Source organism: Parasteatoda tepidariorum, chromosome 3, assembly GCF_982258835.1.
Source record: "Parasteatoda tepidariorum strain Cologne lab strain chromosome 3, Ptep-v5.0, whole genome shotgun sequence".
Classification (NCBI taxonomy): domain Eukaryota; kingdom Metazoa; phylum Arthropoda; class Arachnida; order Araneae; family Theridiidae; genus Parasteatoda; species Parasteatoda tepidariorum.
Window position 1 is genome coordinate 82,433,980 of NC_141757.1, and position 21,009 is coordinate 82,454,988.

Consider the following 21,009-nt stretch of genomic DNA (forward strand, 5'->3'; position numbering starts at 1 on the left):
AACGGTTCTGTAAATTAAGTCTGATGCAAGATACGAAAAAAAATGACTAAAAAAAAACTTAAAAATGTACTTTTAGGACTTCCCCGGAATCGGGGAAATATGTGCAGTCAGGTGAGTGATCAAAAGTTTGGATCCCTTAATGTTAAAGTTACTTTTTGCGTATTTCGCCAAATCTTGGGAACTTTTTAAGCGAATCGAAAAGTTTTTGTACACAATTATAAAATTCGTTTATCCAAAGATAATTCTATGCCAAATAAAATTATTTCAGTAAATTTATATTATTTTCTGGAATAATAGTCGAAAAAAATGTGAACTGTAAGATATAAAATTTTTTACATAATTTTAAAGATTGTAATTTTTTAAGAGGAAAAATAGAAAATGTGAGCGAAATCGGTTTAATAGTTCACGAGAAATCGAATTTTAAATATGAAACTTCTTTAAAATCTGATTTTTCAGGAACTATTCAACCGTTTTCGCTAACATTTTCTATTTTGTCATGTAAAATTACATACTTGAATGAGTGTAGCTTTGAATGAATGTAATAATACGTTTTATTATAGGTTTAAAAGTTCTAGAGTTATAACGCAAATTGTGAAATTGACATTATAGGGTTAAACCTTTTAACCTTTCTCCTCATTATTATGGGGATAGACTCAATCTGAGAAATATGGTTCGAATACATCTATAAATTATTATTTGAACAAAACAGGGGAGGGGCTATAGCACAATATTACCCCGCCCTTACCATATTTGCGTGGAATTCGAATCTGACGAAGAAAAGTTACGAGACATACGATTTCGTAACTCAATAGTTAGAATATTTGATGTTAAATTTTTGAAACATTGAGATAGGCATTCATCGCATGAATATCTAATAAGTTAAGAAAAAGGTTATTCGAAGAAGAAAAATGCATATAAAGAAGAAAAGTTCAAGATGATAGCCTTTTTCCCCCCTCGGACTCCTTAACCCCAAAGGTTCCTGTGATCTTACCTATTTCCCCTTAGTTTTGATTCAGAATCTCTATTTTATCAGTCTATAGTCACATCATCCGATATTTTTAAAAAACGTATGGCCGTTTAATTTTTGTTCGGTATTGATTATTTCGGCTCGTGTACCATCAAACTTTACATTTAAACAAACCCAATAGAATGCTTGAAATATAAATAATCAATTTTTAAACAAGATTTCAAAACCTTTGAATAATAAAATATTCTAAACCTTATTTTAGTCTCAAGTTCAGTTTCAAAAATATTGAAAAACTTTATATTTCTACAGGGTCACCACAAAAAGTTCCAGTGCCCGTATATGCGCAAGTTCACAAGCCAAAAAAATCCCCTGTTGTGAAACGTACGGAGTCCGTTAAAAAGAGTGGTGAATTTAAAGGCACACCGCCCAAACTGTCTGGCCCAGAAAGGAGGATGAGACAAGTACAAACTGTGACACCAGAAGTAATAAAGACCACCGAAGAAGTCACAAAAAATACCACCATGATCACTTCTGTCAGAAGGGAGATAGCAGAAACTAGGATACTTGCTCCTTTGCATGAAAATCTGCGTAAAGAAAGAACAGACCCAATGGATCAACAGGAAATTAGGCCTGATTCATTGGAAGTTTCATCCATGGAATATCAATTAAATGGTAACAAGTCAGGTAACTATAAATAGTCATGTTGGTTTTAATAAAAGCATACTGTGATTAAATGTTGTGTGTTTTGATTAATGCAGTTATAAAGGAAGAGTGAACTGGGTGTTTTAAAAGTGGCCGTTAATCCGTAAACGGTTTATGTTTGCTACATTCTCCTAAGGAAACAAGTTTCAAAATTAGTTACCAAGTTAGTTTAAAGATGGTACTGCGAACGGGGAAGACTGCAAATAAATATTTTCGGTGAATATCATTCCATCCAACTAAATTTATTTGCGTGGACAATTATATTTTTATTACACACATAGTTGCGGCAAATAATGATCAATTTGAAAATGCTTTTTTAAATTGTTTTTCCGTATTCGATGAACTTTGTAAGAAATTTTGAAACTTTGTGAGAAAATATTTCTTTTTCTTTTTTTCTAAACAAAAAGAAGCGCATCAAATGGCATATGTCTGTCTTTACTTGTTTTATTCTAATTGATTATTCAAATCGTAGATTAGTTCGGTCACCACCTGGTAAAATAACGTAATGTTAGTATGCAACCGTCAATGTAAAAACAATTTCCTTAGTTATAAACCCGAACAAAGTCAAACGTCATAGTATGGAGCTGCGGTGGCCCAGGGGATAGAAGAATCGCCTCCCAATGAGGTAACCCAGGTTTGAATCCTAGCTGTGACTGGTTGTTGCGAATTTTGCTTCCGGATCACACTGATCACAGTGTTGACGTAAAATATCCACAGTGGTAGACGGATCATGAGTTAAAATCCCCTTTTTGTCGGGCTAACCGTCCACGAAGGTAAGTTTGTCTTAATGTTTGATCCAACAATTCCCTTGTCTTACGGATTGAGTTCAAAATTACAAGGCTACAGAGTTGATGGTCGTAAAGTCAGCTTTGGGTCGGCTATTCAATGCCGATTATAAAATAAAACATCATAGTATCAATATTATACATTTTCTAAATTAAAATTTGGTCACTGAGTCTTAAAAAAAAATTTGGCAGTATCGTAAGCCTCATTTAGACAGATGTCCTTAATCCGTTAATGCCTTATATCTCTTTCTCAATAACTTGCATATTAAATGTCGTAAACACTAAAATTTACTAAAAAAATAAAAAATGAATAACATTTGATCTAGTTGTCGGATTTTCTCATACTTTGATACGATCTTTATGGTTGGTATAGCTTAACTTGTATATGGTGTTATTTAGAGCAAACGATTAACAAAATTGGGCACAATAATACCTCCGAATAACGATCCTTTTTTTTCCTGTTGTATTCGACCCATCGAATATAGGAGGCGATAAAATATACAGTCTGGCAAATGTGGCTCGTCAGAAGAGTGATTAAATTTTGAACTTATATTCTCCTTTTTTCTATTTTCATTATGCTTCAAAAACTGATTGCGTGATGCGGATATTTTATTTTTTATTTTTTGAATTTGTTTAATCCTTAAATTTCTCTCATTTACTTAACATGAGGATAGAATGTGGCAAATGTGACCTTTTTATTAAAAAGAATTCTGTTGTTCAAAATAAAAACTGCTAATACCAACCAACTTCGAAATGGCAAAGAAACTAAAATGACAAAGAACAAAGAAACTTCAAATATCAAGATAAATTTTGAAGGTGGAATAGAGCAGTTATGGCATATCGCTATTCACTTGATACCTCGGTATTTTGAAATATAGGTGGCAGGAGCACAGTCATACATTTTTCTCAAAATTCGAAGCAGATAAACTCATTTTATTCTGGGTGTGCTAGTTTAAAAGTGCAATAACTCTTTTTTTAATAATTTTCAGAGACATCTACCTTGATATCCAACGTACCGAAATTAGATGTTGCGAAAGAATCTAAAAGTTTACTCATCCGAGATGTGGCAGACATATATCTGACAACAACTGTGGAGACTGAATTAACCGAACAAACTACCACAGTTTCAAGAGATATTTTCGGTCACCACGTAAAAAATGATGAAAAGCAACCAGATCAACCTCCTTTAGACAAAAATAAAGAACAAAAACCACCAAAACTTACCAGTGTAACTAACCAGTGGAATGTTGTAATTCGCCAGAAGGAGCCTCCTGTGCAAAACGTGAATTTATTCGACTCTAATCTAGATGCAAGTAGTGAGAGTAATGCTGAAAGCTCTGATGAGCCAACGTCAGAAGTAAAGCCGAAATTCGATGTTAAAATCAGGACCATTCTTCCAGAGAAATTAAAGCCAAAGGTAATTACGAGGGTCATCTCAAAAGTAAGGTCACCTATTGTTTTAAAATTCAAAACTGTTTATTTTTGGTTATATATCATTTGAAATGTCGGACATTTTTCTACTTATTGCCACCTCAGTCGGTACATTTTTGTAAACACATTATCAATTTCTTAAGAGAAATTAGCGTGCTTTCGCATACGTCAGGGAGATTTGCAGTTCTTCTTACATGTGGTTTTTAAACATTCGCACGCGGACAATCGCATGCAGTGTGAATGCTCCCTTAGTACGCCAATGTCATACCAGCTCATCGCAATGTTCTTGAGAAAACATTAAATTTCATTTTTTATTTTGTCACCCGTTTTACCATAGCTTTCCATCTGTAATAGGAAAAGCGGGATGCTTTGATTTTTCTGACGAACGAAGCTAAGCTTTTTGACGAAATCGAGCTTATAGCCTAAAGGTAACTACTTGCTCACTCTTGTTCAACATAAAATAAAACAGACACACTCCTGTGTGGCAGTTTCCTTTTCCGCATTGAGGAAGAAACAAAACTCGATATTGGTAAAACCTTTTTCTTCGTTTCAAAGAATAAGGCAAATGTCTACATTAAAAAGCAAACAACTAATTTGTTTCACGTCATCACGCATTGTCTATATTTAATGGAGTATCATGAAACACACAATAGTCTGGGTTTATCAGCATTGAGTAACTGATACTGTTCCCTTAACACTTAACTTTGTAAGAATATTTGAATTAAAGTTTATTGCAAGGAAGGTCATGTTGAGCAACTAGCTTGACATGGATATAATATGTGTGTGTCACAGCGAAATAATTACAAAAATGCCCCGATAGTGGTATTTGTTAGGCAAGAAAATTGATAAAAGTTTAAAAATTTTAAAATTATGCAATAACCATGGAAAATAAAGTTTTTTTTAATTAGCAACCACCTAAAAAATAATAAAAAAAGAGAGAGACCTTTTTTGGGAAATAGTCCTTGCATGTTTATGTTCTTTCGGCAGTTCTTCCTTTCAAATACAGATTTAAGCAAAAAATTAAATGTTTTATAAATATGAGTGAACAGCTATTTAATAACCCGAGAGGCAGGGACATAATAGCATGTTTCATATTTTTATAATACGCAGTTTGAAAGCTTAAACTCTTTTTTATCTTACTAGTCCAACCGATATTAATTACGTGGTATACTAACTGCAAATGATAGGTAATTATTAAAATAATTAGTTTGGCACTTCTGATCTACAAGAGTGAGTATCATCAATATTAGAAAGTTTCAAATATTGTAGTTGTAAAATACTTCGAAGATATCATCATTTGGAGGGATTCAAAAATAAAGTGTTTAATTAATTATAATTTCCTATATGCATTTACGCAGTTTTCTATCAATAAATAATTTAAAAACTTCAGGTTTTTAAACCCCAACGCACGGCGTTTAGGCTGAGAACCAGCAATCTTAGTGCACATTTTAGAAAGCTACAGCACACACGCATTTCTGACACGTTTTAACAAACATATGGTCACAAAATATGACAACTATTTTTTATAATAAGTCTTTCAAATAACTCAAGATTTTATGTCGTTGCCTTTCAGACCATAATTAAGAGTAAAAAAATATATATTTTTATGGATGGTAGAAGGTTACAAGCAAATCGCTTTTACAAATAAAATAAATAAATAAAAAATAAATTTTTGAAAAACGATCAATCTTCATATCATCCCATATTTTATTCACTACTTATTAAGGTAGGTAATAGTAGTACTTTATTTACATCATACTGAAGCTGCGCAATGGGGTATTGGCGTTTGTCTGGGAATGATACGAAGACATGCCCTCACAATTTTGATCGTTCTGCAGAGGGAGTGGCTCCCCCGCTTTAATAGCCAGACCACCTGTTCGCGATATCGAGCACTTAAGGGTAGAACAGTTTAACGAGGACCAAAAACTCACACCCCCGGTCGCTTCGCAGCTGATCAGAATGGTCACACCCCAGCTCACTGATCGCAGCCAGTGATGCTTGACTTCAGGGATCTAACGGGAACCATGTCTTACGATCAGTCCACTGTGAGACTTAATAAGGTAGGATTCGACTTATCAAAACTTGTTTGATTTTCAAAGGGAACAGAGATAAATTATTAGAGACGCCACTAAGTTTCATCAGGCAATTGTGAAGTTTTTTATTCAACCCTCCTCAATAATGATAAAATTTTGATAACACTCTTGATTCTCGCTTAAATATTAATTTGCCACCCTGAAGTTAAACCTTTTTCTCTCTCCAATTTTAACAAAAATTCTAAGAATGTATATTAAGGGTAGCAAATGCGGAACACTATTTCTATAATTATAAATATTTTGATATTTTTATTTGTTTGAGAAAAAAAAATTAACATTATAGACATTTGATGGAATGATAAACATTCCACCATTGGAGATGCCAGCAACAGTAAACATGCTGAAAGAAGCTCTCATGCCAAAGAAACCAGAGACAGATAAAAATGTACTCCCTAAGGAGCCATCAACGACAGAAGAGAAAAAAGAATGGTATGATGAAGATAAGTCGAATATTCCTCAAAGAACTGTCAGATGGATGGATGACGTAAAAGCTACCAAAAATTCAACTGTTAGTAGTTCAGATAGTTTCCAATCAGCCGAATCTCTTCGAGAACGATCATCATCAGAAGTAAGTTTATTTGAATTGATTTCTTCATGAAAAGATTGTGTATGTATTATGAAACACTTAAAGCTTTTATATCACTTAGCTTCATTAGTCATTTCATAAAACTCAAAGTATAAGATGTGTTTTGCACTTAAAAGTTTATCGATGTATATCTGTATGTATTAAGTATTTCCTCTCTCGACTGAACTCAACTGTCGAAGGAGTGGAGACAGAGAGAGAAAATTCTAAATACCCCTAGCAACAATTTTACCTTCTCCCCAGTTGGGTTAAAAATTGACTCAATATGGGTCCTAAAGAAACATGCACTTAGGGACCAATATTGGGATGCCTAGATTTTTTTATATTGGTCCTAGAGTGTGTCTATATAGGGCCTATATTGGCTAAATGAGAAGTATAAAATATCGGGTGAATCTGACAATTCTATATAGGGTTGATATTGGTTGTAAAATACCGGATGAGTAAAACAAATCTATCATAAATGGGGCCAATAGTGGAAAGAAACGGCCCTTTAAACCCTTATTGATTGAGCGAAGATTCATGAATATTGGCCCAATGAGGGCTTAAATTACTTTCCTGCTGATGAGCGCTAGCCTCTCAATGAGGTGACCCGGGTTCGATCCCACCGATCACAGTGCTGACTTAAATATTCACTACGGTAATGGTAGATGGATTGTGGGTTAGAGTCCCCTAGCCGTCAGGCTATTCGTGGGAGATTTTCCTCTCCATGTAACGTAAATGTGGGTTACTTCCACCAAAATGTCTTATACGAAGGCGAATTTCGCCCAATACTTGATCGAGGAGTTCCTTTGTCTTCCGGATTGGGTTAAAAATTAAAAGGCTACGGAGTTGAACATTTGTAGTCGTAAACTCAGAATTCGGTCGGCTGTTCAACTACGGTTATAAAATAAACTGATGATGGATGTTTACTTCATTTGAATCTGCTTTTCGATACATGCAATATACAAGGTTTCCATCCGATCACAATTTGAGATATAAAGTGTGCGATATTTTAGATTCTCTATGAATTTTTTGTGATAAAATTATGCCAATACAATTCTACAATCAATAGTACTTGATAGGTATTTAAATAGTATACAGTTGTTTGTTTTTAGATTTTTGATAAACATCCCTGTTTTATGCAATTAACGTTATAAGAATTTTATAGCATCATCCAAATCTGTTTTCATCAGTTAATAAAGTTAGATTTAAAAAAAAAAAAATCTAAAATCTAAGAAGCGCATAGTTTTAAGTGACTTTCTCAAAACCACAAATTCCATCATTTATTGCTTTAAAGTTTTGAGGAAATATTCATAAATTTTAAAAATTATCAAGTGCTATTTTTCCTAATCTACTTAATAAGCATTTTCTACCTTTTTTGATTCATTATTCGGCTGTCTTATAATACATTATGCTCAAAAGTTTATGAAGTTCAATATATTTGAAAACACAAATTAAAAATTTAACTTAAAATACAAGATTGCAAGGTAGGGGCCTCCTTAGAATTTATATCTAAATACAGAAGGAAAAAAAATTTAAATTGTCAATTTTCAAGCATAACACCTATCTTGAACAAGTTTTTTCCCCTATTTTGAAAACATTTTAAATAATTCTTAGTGTAGCAGGTTTGTAATCATTTTAAGAAGAGGGGATATTTTCATAGTATTTTTATTACATTTTTAAAACAAATAAAAAATAGCAATTTAAAATAAAATCATTTTTATTTAGTAATTTAAAAAAAAACAACAACTTATAACTTTATAAACAACTAGATTTACAGATGTTAAACATGGTTTTAAAATTTAATTGTTACTTTGAAAATAAGTGTTTTAAAGCTAAAATAACTATACCCTTTTTTTTTCTTTCACAGCATACACGTATTTTATCCTCTACTAAATCGTATTAGATTCGTAAAAATCGTATAAAATTTTGACGATTATAAAATCTTTGTACTTTAATCAAATTGCACGCTCAACATGAGGATATTAGAAACTCCAGGGTAAATTAAAATTACATTCAATTCAAATAAACGTTTTAAAATTATGCATCACATTACTTTAAATACATTCTGCTATTCATAGCATATTTTATTCTCAGGTTTTGGAAGTAGCTCCAACACTGCCGAGTCAACAAAAACCATCCAGTCATCCTGTATTAGAAAGATCTAGTTCAGAAATCACAACATCACCAGATGATCAAGTGAGATGGGTAGGAGGTGTAGTACCCGTGTTAGAATCTTTATCGCCAGAATTTCTTGCCAACATTCCAGTTGTCATACAGGGAGGTTTCTTTAACAGACAGAAAACTAATGATAAAGATTAAGTGTGAATTATTTCATCCTCTATCAACACTGCCAGACTGTTTACGTTGTTTTCCCTTTATGGAGTCTCAGTGCAATTAAAGTGTCTTGAAACAATGTTTATTAAATAAATAATCCCAAGAAACTGAAGCGGTAAGATATCACTTGATTAAAAACTTTATTCGCTTCAAAAATATATAAATTGGAAATCATAGTCAAAATCTTTCAAGCGCTCATTTTTAAGACTTGCCAGACGTGAACTGTTTATTGATATACAACATACATTTGCAGGCTTGCGTGCCCAATTAAGGCTTATAAACCTTTGTCAAGTAGAAGAACAGATAGCACAATATAGAGGACATCACAAAGAATACATTCAGAGTTACGGTGGGATTCGAACCCGCCACCTCCACGCTTAACAGAGCGTTTGGCGGGCGATACCGATCGGCCAGGGAGGTCCCTCCTGACGTGAATGAGAAGAAAGAGTGATTTTATATAATAACGTTAAATTGCCAACGAAAAATGGAAAAAATAAAGGTGAGAAACAAAACTAGGAAAAAAAAACACAGTAGCCTAGAGAGAAGCTAGCAGGCACTTTATTTACGTCGCACTAAAGCTATAACTATTGGCGACGGTTTGGGAAATATCCCTGGGGATGCCCAAAAGACACATCATCACAATTTTGATCCTCTGCACAGGGGATCTCATTCGTGAGATCACTTCCTCAGTTTAGACATCAGCATGAAGGGACAGGCAATTTTCTCCAGATTCCTGAACCCATGGTACTGCTTAGCGACCGACCACAGGTCTTTCGATTCCACAGATTTTACGAGTAAGTATACCGCATGCACTCGGTGGATCTTAGTGGAGTTGAGGATCGAACCCTTCCGGCCATCACAATCCTCTGAAAAGGTGATCTCATTTGTGAGAGACAGTTTAGACATTGATATGAAGGGTCAGAATCCGATTTTCTTACCACTGAGCTACCATGGTTGTCGCCGTGAGAGGGAAAAAGATAAAAACAGAACATGAAAAACCTCAGTGGCAAATTACTTTTGTTTTCTTCTTATTCACGCCTGGCAAGGCTTGAAAATGGGCACCTGCTTTTGAGCACTCAAAACATAGCTATTATTTCCAATTTATACATTTTTGAAGCGAATGAAGTTTTCAAGTAAGAAACAATGTCCATATTATTATGTAAGCAAGTGACTTCAAGCTCTAATTAGTGACTTTAAATAAAAGACTATTAAATTTAAGAGAAATTAATTTTCAACTTCATGATAAAATTTGAAAAACTATTTCAAAAAGATTCACAGTAGATCATTTCAAAAATGACATTATTTCTTGTACTACAAAATTTTGAATTATTGGAACAATTTCTTTTTTACTTTTTGGACAATTCTCATGAGAATTTAATAACAAAAATAAACTTTTTTAATTCAAAAGATCTCATAACTTAATGATATATTTAAAAGAAGATTAACTTATTTTAATACAAGTTTTATATTTAAGAAAAATAGTTAAATTCATTAAAAAAAAATTTATACATAAAATTGTAAATTATTTACAACTTGTTCAAACCTGAAATTTTGTTTGAGTAAATTTCATTTAAAATATAATTTCTTTTTACCGTTGAGCACCATTTAAGACAAAAGATTTATACTCTAAAGAAAACATGATAATTAGTATTAAAAAAATGCTGTGGCAGTATAAAATATTGCATTTTTAAAAAACTGGGAAGTACATTTGATGAATTTATTTTGCATAAAAAATGTACTTTTACACATTCATGTATCAATGTAAATTTGAAATGCTATTTTATTATGCTTATAGAACAAACAAGTTTATAAAATGCATAAAAAAATTTTGAAATACCTTTTGCTTTGTAAATAATGTTAAAACCCAACTTATCTAGTCTTGTTTTATTTTGCTTTATATATAAATCACATTCTTTGAAATATATATATATTTGTCTAATAAAAACTATACATATATATATTTTCATGTTCTATTCAAGAACTCATAAATGAAAATAAATTGTACACTTTTATTTTGAATTGTCTTTATTTTATTTTCATTATTAAATCACATTTTTCTTATAAATCTGAGCATTTTCCTTATATGTAAATAATAATTCATTGCAAAATACATATTTTAGTTACAAATAAATAAATAATAAATACATGTATATACATAATTTGTTTAAAGAAAATAATTTGGAATTAAATAAAAAGGTATCGGTTATCACCAATAAATTGACAGGCTTTAATGAATTATAGATGGTGTTTTGCCTTCACTACTAAAAGTTAAAAACTGCTTACTATAGTATATTGTGGAAAGCGATATTTTTAAATAGTTAATTTTGTTTTTAGTAATTTGAATAAATAATGCAATAAATGAGCTCAATTGGGGTAAATTTGAAGTGAAGATTTGCTCGAGTTATTCATAGGTATATAATACAGAAAATAAAAAAATAAACACAGGTTTGCTATATTTGAAAATAAATTGTTCATTCGGACAACCCGATTCAGCCACTTTTGACTTCTTATTGCACACAGTATAGTAAAGCCTGAAAATTAGTTTTGATGGTTCATTCTAATCTATGCAGCAATGACATACATAGTTACCAACAGTGGATAAAAAAAATCAGATTTTATGAAATATAAATTTACGATAACTGGTGCATTATGTATTAAATACTTTACACACTGGTAATTATAGGGATTTTCACAGCCATAAAATACAAAAACTTTGTTACACTAATAACTATAAATCCAAAAAGATAATAATCCAAAATAAATTAACTCAAAAAGGGAGTTTTGAAAAAAATAAGCTGGAAATTTTAGAAAGAAAAAAATAAAAAAGGAAAGCCTAAGACTGATTCCTATAAATAAGGCTTTTTTCATTATGTGTTAGTAATACTTATTTAAATATTCAAGCAAGTAATAATCTGTGCAAATTCTTTTTCAATAAGGTTATTTTAGGAAGCTAACTCAATTTTAGGGAATTTTTTAAAATGCAAAAAATCCAGGAGAATTTTTATTAAACCAGTAGACCAGGAAAAATTGTCAAAATCCTGTAGAGTTGACAGCTGTGCAGTTATATAAGTGTTAAATATTGAAGAAAGTATATTCATAACAAAGTAATAATTGTTTTATAATGATTTTTTTTTCTGACTTACAATCTTTATTACCTCAAGATATAAGTTTATTACGTTTTAGAAGTGTTTGCTTGTATTAAATTTAATCATATAACTTTTTTCCACAAATTTTTGTTTTTTGTAAATTTGTATTTCTACTTCTCACAGTTTGTCAGTCTCTTAATACTCTTAAGAGGTTAAGCCAATTTGCAAAAAAAAAAAAAAAAAAAAAAACTCGATACAGTGATGGTGATATGAACATGGTAAATAACCGAGATACCCTCTAGGAATTACTTAAATTGAAAAATGGATTTTAATCAAGATTTTTCTTGCATTAATCGTCCACAACAACTAGGTTATTTAGTTTCAATTTCACATTTACATAAATGCATCACATGGTGAAATAAAAATAATTGAAGACCACGGAGCAAGAATGGCTTGTGTCCATAAAAGTATATTTTGAGGAAAAAGGACTTTGCACACGGAAAGGAAGGGCTCTTCCACAGAACGACCCATCTTCATTGAGTAATAACTCTTGGGCAGAACTGATTTTTCCATGTTATTGATTTGTCAAAATTTAGAAAGTCTTGAAATGCAATAGAGGACAATCTAATTGCCATTTTTGTGAAAAATCGACAAAAACCGTTCTTCCCTCTTGGTCTTCATGTCAAGTATTTTTATTTTAATTTTTTTAATTCCCAAGAATGTAACACAAGAACTTTTTTTTAATATCATATTGTTATTTTTATAAGTTCATTAAAAAAATAGACATAGAATTTTGAGCATAAAAAAAAAATTAAAAAAAAACCACTGCAATTATATATGCCCATACCTGATATTTATGAAATAAAACATAGACTTTGAATAGTGAATAATTGAGTGAAATATAAATCTTATGATTAAAAATATTAGAAAATAAGTCCCTGTGACTTAAAATCAAAGTAAATATGAAGACAAAATATCACAGTAATTAATTATATACATTCCAAGATAGATATTTCATTGAAATGATCTATTTTTTTACTATATTACATATATACAAGCCCCTCTCTCAAAACCATGTTATTATTTTATATCAGGAAATTAAAAATGTTATCTTAAATACCAAACCCAGATAACTTTTCAAGGGGATAAGTAACCTTAGGGGATAAACCATCAAAGAAAATAAGTTGAGCTTTAAACAAAAGATCATGAATTAACAGATCTTTTGCATCGAGTAGTAAGTACGATGTAGTTTATTCTTAATTATAATATAAAAATAAATTACATCACTTGAGTTCAAATTTTTTAGCAATATTTCTGCAATTTTAAAAAAAAATATGAAACATGTCATTAAAAATTATTCTTATTTAATATTGTAGAAAACATGGGAATATCATGTAATCATGAAAACTAACGGAGAATATACTCAATAGAAATAATTAATATTTAAACACATAACACACTGAATTGTAAGAAATATTTGCATTTTGCTTTTTAAAACAATCAAATTACTAAAAACTGCTTGCACAAACTTATAATTACATTAAGCTGTTTCAATATTCTCAGATATACAGAGCATGGAAAGTACTAGTTCAACTAGAACCAATTTTTTTTTTAGTGGGAAATCCTATCAAATATGGATTAAAAAATCTCTAAACAGAGAGGTTTTTTCCACTATTAAACTCATGTTTTTCTTTTATTTTAAAATTAAAAGTTTGGTTTTAAATCAGTACATAAAAAGATGAACTATATTTGCCTTTAAGCTCATTACATGAAATGATGGCTTTTCAATGAAGATTGCTGTACCCTAGTACAGAAAGAAATAATCGGAGTGGTATGAAAAATATAATATAAAATCACTACATGGCTTATAACCAACTTTAAATAAATAAAAAACTAGGAGTTTGGACCTAGTACCACAATTGTCGGTAAAATAATTACAGAAGAAAATATTGTATATTATCAAAACGCATTGTGTATTTGATAATATTGAAACAAACTATTAAATTGTTTGGTAGTTTATAAGTGCTAAAACTTCTACATTTTGTCAATAACTAGGCAAAAATTTGATTCATTTGTCAATCAAGTATAAATGATAGCAAAATACTTCATGCATGACAAAATACTCACAATTACTTCATGGAAAAGTAAAACAAACAAACATCATCATAGTTCTTGCAATAAGAAATAAAAAAAAACTCAACAAGTAAATAGGTCAACAAAGAAGTAACATAAACAATTATTTAAACAGCATGTTGAACAATAAATATAGATATGAAAGTAATTAAAATAGAAATAAAATACAGTTGTATAAATACTAGTTAAAAACTATTAAACACTTACTCTAATTTTCAATAAGCAGGGAAAGGCAAATAAAAAATAACACATTTTATCAAATATAAAAAAGCATTTTTAATTCCAAAAGCAAAAGTTTTTGGCAGTATTAAAGTTTGGTTTATGGTTTGAATGAGTTCAAACATGCAAAACTCATATTGGTCAAAAATATACACCCTTTTCCATAATGGTCAGAGCAACCGGCGTCAGATTTACAAAGTACCTGGTTTATCTCCAGTCAGTGGCCAGCAAGCACTCTCGCAGGTCCCACAAGTTTTATTCGTCAGCGCATTATTATGAAGTTTTCGCTAGTAAAATTGATCACCATAATAACAAAAATTAAAAAGTTTTCAGAAAAACATAACAGATTTTTTATAAGTTAAGATAATATAACAAGTCTAAAATAGAATATTAAACCAAAATTTTTAAGCAAAGTGATGAATTAAATAAAAGTGTAACTGCATGAAATGTTTCAATACAATCTCCCCAGCATATTCCATACTGACAGGAAAGCACCATGTGTATTTAAAGATAGCATTGTAGTTTTATAGGAACATAGTGTGGATTAGGAAAAATTTAAATTGCCACCAATTGTTGAAAGTGTTTCTTCAATCTTCATAATCATCCACATATTCATCTTCTGCATAGAAATCTGGTGGAATGTCATCTAGAAAGGTAAAAACAAAAATTATTATTACGAAAGACTTGACAATTAATAAATAAATAAAATATACTCAATGAAAACTAACATACTAATTCTAATAATCATAGAATTCAAGCTGAATGCAATATAATTTAATTGTAATTACTATTAAGTGAACTTTAGTTGATAATTATTTATTATAAATATCAATACGGATAAATTTTAATTCACATATTTTGAAGTTTGCAATTTTAAATGACAAAATATATTGAATTAAATTCATTATAGATAACAATTATTTAATAGGAAAAAAATATCTAATTCATATTAAATGAAATTTAGTAGATGATTATTTATGGGGAACATATTTTCAGATATAATTTGAGAATTTTGATTTTAAATAGCAAAAGATATGAAAATAAATTCATTATATATAAAAATTAAATAGTAGTCATGCATTCACAATATAACAAATAACCTTAAGTCCTTAATAATGAACGCACAAGAGTCTCTTAGATTAAGAAATTTTTAATTGTATACGACATAGCATAACTGTGAAACAAAACTGAAATTTAAGAAACAATTATTTATCATTATAACTTAAATCTATTTCGATAAAAACAACCGATTCAAATCAGTACCCAACTCTAAATAAGAACTCTTGACAAGTCTGTTCCATAAGAATTAATTTCAATCGATATAATAGAAATAAAAAGTTTATTTATAACCTAACTGCTTAAGAACTAATGTAATTTTTTACCTTTATAATTATAGATTTCAGAATCAGATTCATAGTCATCTTCTTCTTCCTCATCTTCAACCTCTTCTATATCTTTTAAAAAGAAAAACCAAAAATGTAATATCTTTTATATATATATATATATATATATATATATATATATATATATATATATATATATATATATATATATGTGATGCCAGAATTGGCATACACATATTTATTTTCTATCTTTTAAAATATCCTTAATTACTTAAGCTTATTTTTATTAATGGAAGAATTACTTTTAAAATAAATCAAAAACTTAATCTTTTTAAAGGAACATAAAATATTTATTTCTTCTCTTCCAGATCAATGTAACGGATACTTTCTTTTTATTTCATTATTATGCAGACATATAAATTCACTGTCGCCTCTAATCGAAAACAAAAATCTATTTATAACTTTTTATTCTAATTTTCCAACGGCTAAATGTTTCGGTTGCATGGTTATAATAATTCACATAAATTTGTTGGCGACTCGTGATCGCCAAGGTGTTCTTTTAAACCCATGTGGATATGCCAGTTGGCTTTGTTTTTGGCTATGATATATTATGATAAATCGCCAAATTTTGGATCTCCTACCCATACTCTTTCTCTGTCCGTTGAGAATAAATATATTCACTTTTAATTTCAAATTGGTGGAGGCTGGGGGCCTTTGGGCCTCCCAGTCTTAATTTTCTAACGGTCAGAAATGTTCTGGCTTCATGATCTCTCAATAGAGAGTATTCTTATTTCATCCCTTTAAGGGATTTCTTATTTTTTGAAGAAATGGCCATTTCATAATTTACAAAATTATGCTTAATAAAATCTAAATTTACATTCAACGATTTGTACATCATTTCCTGGAAACGTTATTGTTTTTATTCATTCAATATTGGCCAAAATGAACATTCATAATTCCACTATACATTAACCACGCCTAATGAAGGAAGCAGCAAGGCTTTCTTCATTATAAAACTGGTGCCTAATGACGGGGAAACGTATCCTGTAAGAATATTTACGTCCATCATGTATCATTCCTATTTGCATCCTGTTTGAAACTCCAGCCGGTATTCTCTAATCTTCAAGATCCTGATGAATATCTACTACTGTCCAGAGCAGCCTACCAGTGAGTTTTCCAGCAGTAGATGTTTTTAGAAGAAAAACGAGTCTTCTGTGCTTCTCATATTATTCCAAAAGATTGAAATCAATTTCTATGGTGTTTTTTCTTTACCTCTTCAAAAGTGTGAATTCCTGTTTCATCAGTTCTCCTTTGGATGTTATTCAAGAAAGTGTTTCTCACTTTGAAAAGATGAAAGTCAACTGTGTGTGTGTCTCTCAACAGTGAATTTTTTTTTCTCTCTCTCTTTCATCAAAATCGGAGAGAAATTTTTTTTTACACTAACTGCAGTGCCTTTTTTTTTGCAGTAAAATTTTTTAAAATTACACAATTATAAGATAATTGCATTTAGTGCTTTTCAATTTCTAACTGACTATTTTACAGATTCAGTACTTAATATTTTCAATGCATAACATTTTTTAAAGCAATTATTTCTTATTCTCATTGAATATTTTTGGAATTAATTTTCATTTAATATGAATATCTTATATTCTATTTATTTTAATGATTACAATTTATTATTGCTGTTATATTTTCATTTTTAAAAATGATTATTATTTTTCTTAACTTGATATTTTAATTGGTATAACTATTTTTCATTTATATATATCTATATATAATTTTAAGTTATCTGATTATTAAATATGTCTAAACGTAAAAACAATATAAACTTTCATATCCAACCCTTTGCTGGTGATCCAACCACATTAAAGTTTTTCTTTCTTCAATTAGAAGATTATGTTAAGATAAATTCTTTAGATGAAAAACAAGCTATTGCAACTTTTAGATCTTTAATCTCAGGCAATGCTTTAAAATTTTATATTGAAGAACCTTCATTGGTTAAAATGAAAACACTAACTGAAATAAAACATAAATTTTTGGATTTCTTTAGACAAGATGATAATTCATCTATTTTTGCTTTGAATAATATTTTGTTGAAACCTCAGGAGACAATAAGATCCTTAGCTCATAGGATAAACATAACTTTCCATAAAGTGTATCCTAACTTAAATGATTCAGATGCAATTGATACTTTAAAGTACACGCATCTAATGGGAGCTCTTCCTCATGATATTAAGGTCACAATTTTAAAAGAAAATATTAAAAGTTATGAGAATGCTGTTGAAAGAGCACAGCAACTTCAGAATATAGACTCAGCTATTAACAATCAATTTAAAGGTAATGATGAGATCTTAAATCTAAATTCGGAAATTTCAAATTTAAAAGAGCAGATAAACAATATTGTTTCAAATAATAATGATAATAAAAATAAATGTGATGGAAATAAGAGACAATTTCAAAACAAAAATAGAAATTTTAAATCGAAAACTTATTCGAATAGTAGTAATTATCGTAAAGCCCCTTATCATAATAACCAACATACCTTTCGGCAGAATTTTTGTGTTTTCTGTGGCAAGCATGGTCACATTATGAAATTTTGTAGAGAATTTTTGAATATTTCTCAATCGGATGTGCAGATTAATCAACATAATAGAAATTTTCAAACCCGAAGGAACTTTAGAAGCAATAGATTTTATCCTAATAGAAGTTACCAAAATAATCGAGATCACTCGTATAATAATCCTAGTTATAATAATGATAATAGACAACAAACTTATCCAAATCCTAATGCCACCACTTTTAACCCCAATTTAAACTAAATTTTAGCTCAAATAAGGCTGATGCATTTGAGCTATCACCTAATATTGTGTCATCAGCTAATAATAAGTCGAGCATTAATGAAAAGAAAGATAATTTTACCCAAACAATTAATAAAGTAAAAATGCAAAATGAATGTTGTACTCAAACTAATGAACTTAATGAAATTATTGCAAATGTACACAATGAAATACCTAAACTACCCCTCATTAATGTACAACTTAAAGATTATTCTGTCCCATTTCTGATTGATTCAGGCTCTTCTCTTTCAATAATTTCTAATGAAACATTTAATAAACTTAAACATAACATTAAATATAAATATATTTCACGTTCAGTTTCAATTAGTACTATAAACTCTAAGGTTTCATTTTTAAGTTGTATTCAAATCTCATTTAAAATTAACAACAAACTATACAAACATACACTTTTTGTTACACATTTAGATAATTCAGTTTTTGAAGGGATATTGGGATATGATTTTATGCTAATGCATAACATTCAATTGTCACCTAAGGGCAATTTTATAACAATTAATGGCGAAAAAGTACCATTAATAGGACAAAAACAAACTACGGATAATGTAGACATTGATTTTGATGGAGATATTGTGTCGGATATTTGTGGAGAGATTCATAATGTAAATAAACAAAATGTAAACAAACAAAATTTGGACACTAAACAAAATGGTCAAGCTGTACTAAATCATAAAATTTTGTTGAATCCTGAAGAATATATTTATGCTAAAGTAATAGTTAAGAATCCTTTGAATACTAACGTAATTTTTGAACCAAGTATAGACTATAAAAATATTGAAATTTATTCTTCAGTACATAACTTAGATCAAGTTAAAAATTTTCATGGATTCTATAACAAAAATAATAAGTACTATGCTTGTAATATTTTTCTTAAAAATAAATCTGAAGAGACTTTACATTTAAATAAAGGACAAGCTATCGGCCAAATGTATCCTATAGATACTATCCAAGATTATGACTATTCAAAATTAAATTTAAATGATTCTATTGCCAATAATCAAGAACTAGACCAAACTAAAAGACAGGAATTTTTAAATTTAATTGTACCAACAAAAGATATTGTGGATTTAAGAAAAAGGGAATTGAGAGAAGATGATTTCCAGCTAGGTCATCTTGATGAAACAAAACAAAAGTAATAATGAAAAATCAAAACTCAGATGCTTAATACCTAATGATATTGTGTATATTAAATCAAGGGATAAATATAACAAAAAGTTTTCTGGTCCTTACAAAGTAATTAAAAAGCATACTGATGTAACATATTCAATTCAAATGTTAGATAATCATCATGGCAGAATTTTTAAAATACATATTGATAGATTATTATTAATGAATAAAAGAAAGGAACATTTAAATGATAACGATAATGTCTCTAGGAATAATGATAATTATAAATCTCATTACAATTTAAGGAATAGAATTGTTTAAAAATAATTTTTTTGATTTTGTGAATGAAAGATATCTGATTTTTCGAGTCTTTCCTGCTGTAAAGGCAGTAACATTTTGTTTACAAATATAAACTAAAACATTTTTCCATTCATATAAATATATTTTTATTTCAAGTGTATTTTCAATTTATATATTTACTATTTTTGCATTTCAAGTTATACATTTTTTTTAGTTTTCATATGTGATAATGAAAACAAAGACTTAGATAAGTTGCAATCACAGTAAAATTTTGGTGTAAAGATATTTTGTGCAGTTTAAATATGAAGAACTGTATAATTGATTAAATATTCAAGCAATATAAATATTTACATGAAGGAAATCGTTTACTCTAAGAACTCATCAAATTTTTATATTTCAATCTTTAACCCTTATGCACAATGGATGCTAACACAAAGCATTCTAGGATTAGTTGGTAAATAATGAATATTTTTTTGAAGTATTTTATAGGATATGGAATTCATAAATAATACTTGTATTTATATATTTAATTGAATTTCAACCACATGCTCACATTTAACTAGTACTATAGTACATTATAAATAAGTTTGATATCTATATTGATTAAACCCTATCTCATTGTTGCTGTTGTTTTGCATGGAGGCATCTGTGCGGAATGATTTATGGTGATTTTCTTTACTAGGGCCCAGGTAATTAAATTCATTAAGTGACATAGAGATAAATTTTTTTCTTACAATGTAAATAAACATATGAATAATTAATTCAATGGTAATAATTTTTTTTTCAAATTGAGAACAACTGTAGAGATTACATGGATTTTAAGTTGTAAAAATGTAACAACAATAATTTTTATTAACAATATTGGACAGGTTACTCAGTCCTAAATTTTTTTAAATGTGAATTGAAATAAGATAATATTTATACTTTCCTGTGCATAAGAAAAGGGTTATTTAATACAAGTAATACACACCAAAATACTACTTTTTGATTTAAATACTTTTACTGTGAAAAGCTAATGCAACTTTTAGTGAATGTTTTTAAATGAGCTATTTAATAATTGTTTAAAATAAAGATAAGAATTCTTTTTGC

The 21,009-nt window shown here is 29.3% G+C and overlaps 2 protein-coding genes across 4 annotated transcripts in view; one reads left to right on the forward strand and one right to left on the reverse strand.

Annotated features, from left to right (window-relative positions):
• The window catches only part of LOC107447982 (uncharacterized), a 65,101-nt gene extending 54,214 nt beyond the window's left edge, over positions 1-10,887 (forward strand). Inside the window, exons 9-12 of the mRNA XM_016063041.4 lie at positions 1,277-1,651; positions 3,444-3,871; positions 6,262-6,546; positions 8,638-10,887. Of these exons, the coding sequence (XP_015918527.1) occupies positions 1,277-1,651; positions 3,444-3,871; positions 6,262-6,546; positions 8,638-8,862 (1,313 nt within the window). The 3' untranslated portion in view covers positions 8,863-10,887. The remainder of the gene's footprint in view (positions 1-1,276; positions 1,652-3,443; positions 3,872-6,261; positions 6,547-8,637) is intronic.
• Positions 10,888-14,231: 3,344 nt separating this feature from the next.
• Positions 14,232-21,009, reverse strand: part of Brf (Brf RNA polymerase III subunit) — a 30,765-nt gene continuing 23,987 nt past the window's right edge. For 2 of the 3 annotated variants that reach the window (XM_087159680.1, XM_087159681.1), the window contains exons 18-19: positions 15,698-15,772; positions 14,767-14,961 (exon numbers count right to left, since the gene is read on the reverse strand). In XM_087159680.1, the coding sequence (XP_087015806.1) occupies positions 14,903-14,961; positions 15,698-15,772 (134 nt within the window). In that variant the 3' untranslated portion in view covers positions 14,767-14,902. Of the gene's footprint in view, positions 14,962-15,697; positions 15,773-21,009 lie in introns of all 3 variants that reach the window. The other variant, XM_087159682.1, reaches the window with a different exon arrangement.